General features: G+C 46.7%; 1 protein-coding gene across 1 annotated transcript in view; it reads right to left on the reverse strand.

Moving 5' to 3' along the window:
- The window catches only part of GAD2 (glutamate decarboxylase 2), a 53,209-nt gene that overhangs the window by 18,357 nt on the left and 22,839 nt on the right, over positions 1 to 12,013 (reverse strand). The window contains exons 8-11 of the mRNA XM_015414294.1: positions 10,830 to 10,909; positions 7,296 to 7,350; positions 1,177 to 1,293; positions 630 to 694 (exon numbers count right to left, since the gene is read on the reverse strand). Coding sequence (XP_015269780.1) covers positions 630 to 694; positions 1,177 to 1,293; positions 7,296 to 7,350; positions 10,830 to 10,909 — 317 coding nt within the window. The remainder of the gene's footprint in view (positions 1 to 629; positions 695 to 1,176; positions 1,294 to 7,295; positions 7,351 to 10,829; positions 10,910 to 12,013) is intronic.

Below are 12,013 nucleotides of genomic sequence, written 5' to 3' on the forward strand. Positions count from 1 at the left end.
AGAGCATGTCCAGAAAGGTCTGATTTGGGAGCAATAGCCATGCAGTTGTAGCAGTTCTGGCCTTCAGAATTCATACATTAGTACACATTAAAACATGCCTGTCCACATGGCTGAAAGAAATGGGGGTAGAATCAGCATATCCTGTGCAATTCACAAGTCCATGGTAACTGCAGGGAAGGCATGCTATTTAAAAAAAATGTCACGTGTCAAATAACAGGTATTATGTCAGATTGTTTCTGCTGTCCAGAGATACATCCATTATTTCAGTAGCAACCAGAACTTCAAAAATAGAGTTGGATCATCCAAACATCAAGAAGAATTCTGCTTATGGGACAGGTTTTCCCTCCCCCCCCCACACACCTGCTCCTGAGGCTTAAGGGAATGGCAGGGTGTGTGTGGTACAGGGCCGCGGAGCCTGCAGCCAGAGGAAGCATCAGTGGAAATCAGAACCTGCCTTCTGTGACCATAAGTGCCTTCCACTTGTCCAATCAGCCCCTTGGACCCAACCCATAGTTAATAATGCTGCTACATTTGACAAGAGCACTTCAAGTGACTTTAATTCGTAGGCAATCAGTGCCCGACGCTGCAATATGCACACAGTATAATAATAATGCTTCTTAGAACTTTACCTTTCAATACCATTTAATTTCCATTTGTGTTTCCTTGACATCAGCAACCCGCCACCCCATGCTCCCTGCAAAAGAAGATCGTAACCATTAATTGTGTTCACTTGTGTTGGTTTCTAGGGTTGATTTCCAAATGCTTGAGTCAGTTCTTTGTGTGGCTTGGGAAGCAGCCAAGGATATGAAGACCAAAGACCAACACCTGGATGGCAGTGAAAGTTATCCAATGATACCTTCATGAAATTCACATGGCCACCAACGTCAATAGCTTTAAAATGAATTCATGGTCTACTAATAACTCTTAACACTGGGATGTAAAACAGAACCTCCATGTATACTTTGGAATTCCAGATGCCGTGGACAAACGACATGGGGTTGCCATCACCTTTATGGCTTTCTTGTGACTTCCAGAAGCTGAAGTTCTCAGGATCCTGCAGACACTCTGCTAGACAGCTAATTTCCACACAGAGGAGCATGGGTTTGGCCATACTGGCTTTCTATTGGGTCCAGTGTCTGTAAACTCAGTCCCTAAAGACAGTAATCCAGTACTCACATCGACATGCAGCCAGATCTTGTACTTCTTGCAGATGTCCGCAATGGCTATGAGTGGATCAAATGCCCCATATACGGTGGTCCCTGCTGTGGCACTTACAAGGAATGGAACAAATCCCTACGGGGGGGAAGGGGGAAGAACCAGGAGAGAATGTTGCAGAGGAAAGAACAGAAAGCATCTACATTAGCGGACATTTCATAGAGTTAGTATGTGACATTCTGTTAACCATTGCACAAGTAACACACCTGATTTATACAGCCAACTACAGTTTAAAGGTAAAGGTAAAGGTTCCCTTGCTCGAAAGCCAGTCGAATCTGACTCTAGGGTTGCGGTGCTCATCTCCGTTTCAAAGCCGAAGAGCCAGCGCTGTCCGAAGACATTTCCGTGGTCATGTGGCTGGCATGACTAAACACCAAGGCGCATGGAATGCTGTTACCTTCCCACCGAAGTGGTACCTATTTATCTACTTGTAATTTCTTGCTTTTGAACTGCTAGGTTGGCAGGAGCTGGAACTAGAGACGGGAGCTCACTCTGTCTTGCGGCACCCGGGTCTTGAACTGCTGAACTACCGACCTTCCACAGGCTGCAGTTCAGCGTCTTAACCACTTGAGCCACCATAGCTCCCTAACTACAGTTTAGTGCAGCAATCCCCTTTTATCCCTTTGTTTTCTCTCCCTCGTAATTGCTATTCCAATAGCATACAATGTGTAATGTCATGGCGAAATGTTTTTCCAGACCTCTGCCCGTTTCATGTTGTCAGGCAAGGGTGGGGAGAGGCATGGTGTGATGACTTCGCCAGAGTGATGTAGAGGTTAAAGTGTTAGGCTAGGGCTTGGGAGACCCAGGTTCAAATCCCCGTGTGGCAATGACAGGATGACCTTGGGCCACTCATTCTCCTGGCCTCATCTTCCTCCCAGGATTCTTGTGAAGATTAAAGGGGGGGGGAGCCACTTATGCCACCCTGAATTCCTTGGACAAAGTGCAGGATAAAATTCTACTGCACACACAGCCATCACATCATGTATTGTATTAAGGTACACATTATGAGGAAGAGGGAGCAACTACACACTAAGCAAACAGAAGTCACTATTAGCCCCATTTATATTTTGGCTTGGTTCAGGCATCCTGCAAATCCATGACTTAACTAAACCAATTTGTGTGTGTGTGTGTGATTGTTCAAATGTGAGCCACTCCCTGACCTGGATAGCCCAGACTAGCCCGATCCTGTCAGATCTCAGAAGCTAAGCAGGGCCGGCCGGCACTGGGTAGTATTTGGATGGGCGACCTCCAAGGAATACCAGGGGCACGATGCAGAGGCAGGCAATGACAAACTATCTCTGAAACATCTCTTGCCTTAAAAAAAGTGGTGCATAATGCTAAAAGAGCTATAACTTCTGGCTGCCAGACATTCTTAGGGTCTCCAGGCTATACCACACACACTGCCATACGATGATAATGATGATGAAGGTTGTTGTTGTTGTTTGTGAGCCACTCCCCTAACTATGGTTCATTATGGAACTTCAAACAAGGAGCAGAAACCATGGTTTGAAGATGATGTATTAACCACGGTTTCACCTGATGTACAAATGCAGACATTCTGGTTGAATCCTTGCTTATTCCCTGGTGTTGCCCTCTCTGCAAGGCAGGCAAGGACAGCAGCTGGGTCTCTGCTGGGGAAAGAATGGAAGCTATGAAACCAGCATTTTTTAGACAACCCTGGACTGGAGTGGTTGTCCAAGAGTCAAATCCTGGTTTCACAAACACACCATCATTTAAAACAGGGGTCATTTCCTGCAGGAGCACACAGGAGCGGAGCTCCAGCAGTAAAGAGCCCAGGGGGTGGGCACATGTAACAAGCTCCACCCCCTGCTCCCAGCAGCCCTCAGTCAGAGCAAGAAGCAGCCAGGTAAGTTGCAGAGTTCTCCTCCGCCCCCAAACAGTCCAGTGGCACTTTTAAGACCAAGTTTTATTCAGGTACAAGCTCTCCCTCCTCTGCGAGGACAGATCTGCACGTTTCCCCCCCCTCCAATAGCTAGCAATCCAAAACAGTCCAGTGGAGCCTGAGCGGTGGGTGTTGCCTTCTGACACACTTCCAGTGATGTCAGGGGGTGTGGCATATGCAATTAAGGTATGCACATAAGTTATGCTATGACGTTATGCTAATGAGCTCCTGCCCCTCTTTTTCTACAAAATGACCCCTGATTTAAAGAAACAAACCATGGTTTCGCATTAGGTCTGAACCATGACACTCTTTAGCCATTTATTTGCTAATGTTATTGCAGACTTTCCCTGTAGGTGGCAGCAAACTGTCAGAGCAGTGAAAACATACCACTGTTTTCCTTACATTAGGCTTTTCCTGAAACAGAATAAAATGACCATCTGGAAAGGTCCATGTTTGTTTTTCAGTTCTGAACTCTGTTGAAAGAGTAACCCACACTGTCTAAAGTTACTCTGCTGGCCGCAATCAGATGGCGGTGCGAGACTCACTCTGCTGAAGCCAGACGGCTCAGATTTAAAATGGAGGCCCTGTATCAATGACTTCTATAAACAGTCCTCCCATGGGAGGTTTATAGCACTTCAAATACACTCTGCTTCATTTGTGGACTCCCAACAAAAATATTTGCCATCCTGAAATGCCAATTAATTTAAAGCCAGCTTGCAGTTGGACCACAAATCTTTAGAGATAACGCTGTACATATATTGTTTCCTTCCCCGTCAGCCTAGATTTCCTCAGAATGGCAGTGAAGAGGTTGCCCGAATCCTTCATCTGGAGATAAAGCTCCTAATACTTTGCTCGAGGATGCAAATTCTTAATTGGTGACTGTCAGAGACTCTGCCCTGCATAGGAGAAGAGCCAGGGTAGCGTAGGGTTCTAGAGGGGAAAGGGGTCTAACACTTTCCCTCCTGTCTGTGGTCCTGGCTAGAAACGGCCCCAGAAAGCCACTATTTGCCCCACCAGGAAAACATACTGATTAGAGTTACCAACCTCCAGGTGGAACCTGGATTTCTGCTGGAATTATACCTTATTTCCAGACTACAGAGATCAGTTCCCCTGGAGGAAAAGGCAACTTTGGAGGGCAGACTTTGTGGCCTACCATAGTGTCTATTAGAAATTGAAGCCCTGGAGTGACATCACATTAGGGTTGCCAAACCCCCCAGTTTGCCAGGGGTCCCCCGTTTTTGGGGTGGTTCTACCCGCCGCCGGCCAGATGGCCGGCAGGGGAAGCCCCACCCCCAACACCCACAGCCACCCATCTCTCTCCCTTTAAGTGTGTGGAACTCATGTTTCCTCCCAAGCCTGATCTCTGCAAGCTTGCAGGGAAATGCCGGCTCCTGCATTTAAAAGGGAAACGCCGGCTCCTTTAAGTGCAGGGAACTGGCGTTTCTGGAGAACTGGCGCACGGGTGGGGGTGGGGGCGGACGTCCCCAACATGATGTCATCACGTGGGGGATGCCCCGCCCCCTCCAGGAACGCCCCCAAAGTCCCCCACTGGAGGTGGAAGATGGACTTGGCAACCCTACATCACATCTCCACAGAGCTTCCTCCATTCCCTAAACACTGCCATCCCCAGGCACTGCCCCTGACCTCCAGATAGTTCCCAAACCAGAGCTGACAACTCTAGTACTGATGGCTGCGCATAAGTTTCCCCAGTAAGCTGAGCAGTCTTAAGGAGACTTAAGTGCCTGCTCCTGGAGCACTATGGGCCTGATCTGAATTAGGCCCATGCACATTTGAGCATTGAGTTCCCAGTGGAGAATTCCCAGGACATTTCTGGCTGTAAGGACGTCATAACATGTGACCTGTGCCCAAACCTGGCCTTGAACCCCTATTCGGTCAGGCCTGTAGCCAAGATTTTGTGGCTTGTGAGGCAAATGTTTTTCTGGTAGGCAGAAAGAAAAGCCATTTAGCCAATAGTTACCAGGATAGATCCCTAAATTGCAAGTTGTCAACCACTTTAGATGACAGTTCTCAGCTGCTGCAAGTTAGTCACTTCTGCCAGCGTAAGCAACAATTCTGATAACAAGCCAGCAGGTGGGGGTGATGACTTCTATAGTCTAGAAAGCTAACACTTAAAGGAGACCAGTTTCTTGTCACAGAGATAGAAGGGATCCTAGAGGTCACCTACTCCAACCCCCTTGCTCAGTGTGGGAATTAGTCAACTAGAGCACCCCACTCTGCTAAAACGAGTGCACACCTTAAAAAAAATTTTTTTTAATGATTGAGAAAAGCATTTACAGGAGAAATTCTTGTGAGGCTGTGCCTTTAAGAAAGGGGGCAGAGCCCTCCAAAGCCCCCACCATAGCTACAGGCCTGCATTCAGTCATGTATCTCAGCAAGTAAGCCTGGGCCAGTCATTTTCTAACCTGTTTCCCAGGGTGGTTGTGAGGATACAAGGGGGAGGAGAGAACTACATGCATTGCCCTGAACCTCTTAGAGAAAAGACAGGGGAAGGTATAAGAGATAGATATAAAGGAAAGAGATAGATATAAAGGAAAACTGGTTTCCTTTATGTGAAGGAAGCTGCCTTACACTGAATCAGACCCTGGGTCCATCAAAGTCAGGATTGTCTACTCAGACTGGCAGTGGCTCTCTAGGACCTCAGGTAGCGGTCTTCCCCGTCACCTGCTGCCTGATCCTTTTAACTGGAGATGCCAGGGATTGAACCTGGGACCTTCTGCATGCCAAACAGATGCTTTGCCAGTGAGCCACAGCCCCTCCCCAGAGGCTGAATTCTATCTTGTTGGATGAGCTGGCTTTTCCAAGCCTTGTCCACTTGAGAGCCAGTGTCGTCTAATGGTTAGAGCGTCAGACTAGGATCGGGGAGATCCAGGCTCAAATCGTCATGGAACCTTGCTGGCTGACCTGTTAGTGATGGTCTAGTGTGAAAAATAAGGGGACCCTAACATGAATCTTACCTAATTGTTATACTCATTTTTATTCCATCCGTTTCTCCCAGTCTGGGAGACCCAGGTTCAGATCCTCACTCTGCCATAGAAACCTGAAGCCCGTCACACACTCTTGGCCTCACCTACCACACAGGGTTGTCGTGAAGATAAAATGGAGGAGAGGAGAATGATGTAAACCACTTGGGGGGGGTCACCATTGGGGAGAAAGGCAGGGCTGCCAACCTCCAGATGGGACCTAGAGATCTCCTGGATTTACAACGGTTCTCCAGATTACAGAGATCAGTTCCCTTGGAGAAAATAGCTGCTTTGGAGGGTGGATATGGCATTATACCCCACTGAGGTCCCCCCCTTCCCCAAACCCTGCCTTCAACAGGCTCTGCCCCCAAATCTCTAGGAATATCCCAACCCAGACCTGACAGCCCTATATGTCCTCCCCCCTGTGCTGGGCTGGCAAACCTAAGGAAAGGAGGGAAATGAAGTAAAAGTTATTTCAGAGATTGCAAAGATCTGATCTGTCTAAGGCTGAGGAGCTCCATCAGAACAGTTCAGTTACGGTATGGTTCCCTGAGTTTGGGGAAATCTGAGCTTTATCCTTTTGGAAGAGCACAGAAGCAATATATTGTCCTCTTTTCATATAGAAATGATTAGTCTCATAAAATATGTCCATTTTCTGAAGTTTCACCAGGTTCTTTCAGGAGACTTGCCTAACCCATCAAAAATCTATGAACAAAAGCTTGTTTATGCAAAATGCTATGCTATGATAGCCATTTTTTAAAAAAAATTTAAAAGTTTTTACTACTTGCCTGCTGGATTAATTAAGATAAGATATGGCAAGTATTGAAGTAAACATATTTCCCAGCAAGTATAAAAATTCACTGGTTACTGTATGAATTAAAAAATGATTTGGGATTGTAACTGAACAAATCCTTTATTGAACCAGGTAAGCCGTTGGTCACCTTTGGTCCACAGGCGTTTTACATTTAAAACAATCTCTGACTCTGTTACATAGTTCGTCATGATTAAGTTTTAAAGCCTACACATAAGGAATATTTTTTGTTGATATTAAACTCAGATTAACCTGTAAGAAACCTTGATTTTTTTAAAAAAGGATATTTTTATACAATTTCATTTTTAAAATCAGAATTTTAATTTAAAGATATTGAGTCTTGTATCCAGCTTGGCTCATTTCTTTAACATATGAATCCACTTGCCTTTTGCTTTACCTCCACAATTCTCCTTTCAAGATCAGATGGAATCATTTTCCCTCTGGAACAAAGAAGCAAAACATCAGGGGTCTGGATTAGATATTGGTCCTTTTCATTTTCACAGACCACATCAAGGGACTGGATCCTGTGAGTCATAAATACGTTTTCCCACCTCCCCTTGTGGCCCCTCCTCCCCCCATGGATGCTCCTAAAGGTCAGGAGACTCATGAGAATAGTGTTGGGGGCGGGGGAGGCTGCACCTAGAAGGGAAGGAAGATCAGGTGGCACAGTAGGGGAGTAATCCTGACCAGGCCTACTCTGAAGTCAGCCCCCATTTTATTCATTTACTCCGAGGAGTGTGTGTTTAAGATTAGATCTGTCTCGTCAGAGAGTGTCTTCAGCTCACCCAGGCAGTCCTTTCAGGACCCAACCCAAAGAGGACACTGTTCTACAGCAAATCCCGTTCACAACAGACTCTCAAAAACAGACTTAACTAGCTATTTGTAAAGCAGTGTAGTTCATGCTACACTGGTCCCTGCCACACAGGGGGGGGGGAGGACGGGCAAAGTGCGGCTTTTTAAAGCCGCACCAAAAGAGACACGTGGCGGCGGGATCACATAGATCCCCTGAGCCGCCGCGCACTTCCTGCCCGGCATGATCAGATGCTGAGGGGAAGCCACAGAAAGAAGAGCGCGGCAGTCGAACTGTGCATGTGTGCGCATGCACAGTTGAGCGGGAAGCCGGGATTGATACGCAAAAACGGGCGCGGCAGCGATCCCACGGCTGCACTTGCTGTGGTGCTGCAGGTAAGTCCTCCTCTGTAGGAGGTTCTTTTTTGCAGCGGGTTTTCCGGGGTTAGGGACAGATCGGGGACGGGTGCGTGCCGCTTCCCAGATGTTGCGGTGAGATCGCGCCCGTTTGCTGCGTCCCCGATCCGTCCCTCTCCCAGCCCAAAACCTTCCGTTTGACCGGGGCCACTGTTTCCCTTTTTTGACTAAATTCGAATTAGGTTGATTATGCTTGAAGGCCAATTTTGTTCTCATTGATGCTAATCTGATTTTACCTGTAATGGAAACAGGAAAAATCAAAGGACTTAATGGATAATAATAGATTGTGAGACTTAACCTGGGTGGTCCAGGCTAGCTAGATCTCATCAGGTTTTGGAAGCTAAGCAGGGTTGGCCCTGGTTAGCACTTGAATGGAAGACCCCCCCCCCCCAGGAAGTCTGGGATTGCTATGGCAACCTACCTCTGTTCATCTCTTGCCTTGAAAATCCTACAGGGGTCACCATAAGCCAGATGCAATGTCATCAATAGTTTGTAAATTCCTTCAGTCCTCCACCAACCATAAATCCTTGACAGGGCAATTGAGTTACACCCTTTAAAGACCAATGAAGTCAATGGGTTTAGAACGTCGATGGGTTTAGAAACTGTGCTTAGGATAGCAGTGTTTCATTGTAAAGCAGACCTCTTCAACTCACAGACCCCTGGACTGTTGTCCCCAAGTTGCTTGATATACTCTCAATGGGGATGCAAAGCCCAGAGATTTATCAAGATCCTGGCAGGCTGCTGTGCTGTATACAGCCTGGTCCACCAGAGGTTGCTTCAACAAGAAAGTGTACTTTGCTGAAAATGACCTCTGTGAGAACTGAGCTAAATATTCAGGGTTGTTGTAAGGATAAAATGGCGAAGAGAAGGCTTGGTATGCCACTTTGGATCCCCGTTGAAGGGGGGAAAGTGAGGTATTCAGGTACAAGTTCTCCCTCCTCTGCGAGGACAGATCTGCGGGGGGCCCTCATAGCTAGCAATCCAAAACAGTTCAGTGGAGCCTGAGCAGTGGGTGTTGCCTTCTGACACACTACCGGTGATGTCAGGGGGTGTGATATATGCAAATAAGTTATGCTAATAAGCTATGCTAATGAGCTCTTGCACCTCTTTTTCTATGAAATGACCCCTGGGGTATTAATTAATAAATAAGAAGTGCATGGCACAGTCCTCCGTGGACTGTCTCCCTTCAGCATTCAGTTGGAGAAACTGCATTATTCAATGCACACCATTGAAAAAAGGCAGGAAAGTATTCCATCAGAGAGAGACTATGCTAGAAACCTGAATGACTAGCTTCCCATACAAGGCTTCTGACATATAGAAACATCACAGGCAACATCAGACTATGACAGACTCTCTCAGAAGTTCATTTCTGTTTCAGCCCCGGGATCAAACATGGGATGGGATGATGTCAGGAAATCCATTCATGGCTCCCTCACAGTATTTTTTTGTGTGAGGCTTAGACTCAAAAGTAAATGCAATGGGAAGAACCAGGTGCCTTTATGCATCCGTATACCCATTCAGGTGTAAAGCAGGGAGTGGGTAGTCTTACTGGGACACAGGCAGAGCAATACCCTTCCCTTGTGGTAATCTGTTGCTTATTTTTCTCCCAGCCTGGCTCTGATAAGAATAGTGAGCCAGGCTGAAATAAAAACACTTCAAGAGATGAGAGGCACAATGAGGTAAAGTGGGGAGAAGGGCTGTGTTTCACTCCCCTTCCTCAGCTCCTCTTTTAATTCAAAACAGACTTCTCCACACCCTACTTTACATATGGCTGGGAAGTTTTGTGAACAAATGAACACAAGAACATAAGAGAAACCAATGTTGGATCAGGCCAACGGCCCATCCAGTCCAACACTCTTGTCACACAGTGGCCAAAAATACCAGGTGCCAACAGGAGGTCCACCAGTGGGGCCAGGACACTAGAAGCCCTCCCACTGTTGCCACCAAGAAGACAGAGCATCACTTGCCCCAGAGTTCCTATCTATACCCTGCGGCTAATAGCCACTGATGGACCTCTGCTCCATAAGTTTATCTAACTCCCCCTTGAAGCCATCCGTGCTTGTAGCCGCCACCACCTTCTGTGGCAGTGAATTCCATGTGTTGATCACTCTTTGGGTGAAGAAGTACTTCCTTTTATCTGTTCTAACCCGACTGCTCAGCAATTCCATTGAGTGCCCACAACTTCTTGTAATATGAGAAAGGGAGAAAAGTACTTCTTTCTCTACCTGCTCTATCCCATGCATAATCTTATAAACTTTGATCATGTCACCCCTCAGCCATCATTTCTCCAAGCTAAAGAGCCCCAAGTGCTTTAACCTTTCTTCATACATCTTCCCAGAATGCTTGATTCCCCCCCCCCATAACAACCTCAGCTCCTCAGAAGTGTAGGACATCAGGCATTGGACTGAATCTTTTCCCCATGCTATTTTCCTGTTGTCAACCCTCCTCCATAAAGCTGGTATTTACCCACAAGGGGTCCTGATGTGGGTTGCCCCCCTCCTCTCATGGCTATGATTAACCCTCGAAAATCTGTGGGAGATCCACCAATAGATCTCTCAACTTCACTTCTAGCTTGGTTCTACTCCATGTGCCTGATCTTTAGCCAGGCCAAGTAGGACAATGCTGTGCTATCTGGTGAATGGCTTCAAAGCATTTCTTTCCTATGCCTTTCATAAATGGTGGTCTCAATGGCTGGTGTTTCAAAGGGACTTACCTTTCATCACATCTGATCAAAACCACACTGTCAGTACCAATTCCTAAGGCCGCTGCTCCTTTCTTCACAGAAAAATGGCTCTGAAAAAGCACACAGATTAGTTTGCTTGTGTTTATGCCAAGGCTCTTTGCTTTGACTGCAAAGAAAGATCTTCAGGTTATACCCTTGAGACCAATCCACCAGGAACATCTCCTGAGCAATAATATTCTTGTGTAATTGTCATTTGTGAGTCTTGCAGAAATAAAGGGTAATATCCCAGTAGGATGTGATCTTTACAGATAGCTAAAAAGCTATAGCAGAACTCATGTTGATTAGGGGTTTTTTTGTTAACCAATGAGTGCTGTGTAATAATCAAGCCATGTATCTATCTGTCTAGAAAGTTTTTGTCTCCAAGCAGCTTAGAAGAGCATACGTGGTTCCCCTTCCCTCATTTTATCCTCTCAACCATCCTGTGAGGTAAGTTAAGCTGAGAGTGTGTGACTGGCCCAAGGTCACCCAGCAAGCTTCCATGGCAAAGTGGGGGATTTGAATCATGGTCTCCTAGGGTACCACTCTAACCACTACACCACACTAGCTGGAACAAACGCAAAATAATCCATGGTCTCATTTTATTTACTACACTTAGGCTCTGGTCACACAGGCAGGAAACTGCGCGGGGGGGGAAGCGTGGCTGTTTGCCCCGGGGCAAACTAACGCGCGGTTAAGAGATCAGACCTCCTGTGGAGGTTCTGTGGAGGGTCCGTGGAGGTTCTGTGGGTAGGGAGAGGTGCCGATCACAGGATACGCCTGCGCGCAACGAAGAAGTGCACGGTGCGGCAAACTAGTTTTCTTTTTTTGTGTACATGACGAATGCGCATGCTCCGTTGGGTGCGTGTGCGCATTCACGGAGACTTGGGGGGGAAAACACCTTTTCCGCAAGGGGACATGGGCGGGCGCATGGTCTCCTAGATCCTAGGGTACCACTCTAACTACTACACCACACTTGTTGGAACAAACACAAAATAATCCGTGGTCTCATTTTATTTACTACACTTAGTATTTTTCAAAGATGTTCCATATTTTCTCCATGGAAATAAATCAAGATGGGTAGCCATGTTAGTCTGTCTGTAGTAGCAGGGGGGGAAAGCAAGAGTCCAGTAGCACCGTAAAGACTGACAAAATTTGTGGCAGGGGGTGTGCTTTTG

The sequence above is a fragment of the Gekko japonicus genome, unplaced genomic scaffold (assembly GCF_001447785.1).
Source record: "Gekko japonicus isolate JY-2015 unplaced genomic scaffold, Gekko_japonicus_V1.1 scaffold80, whole genome shotgun sequence".
In the NCBI taxonomy this organism is placed as follows: Eukaryota; Metazoa; Chordata; class Lepidosauria; order Squamata; family Gekkonidae; genus Gekko; species Gekko japonicus.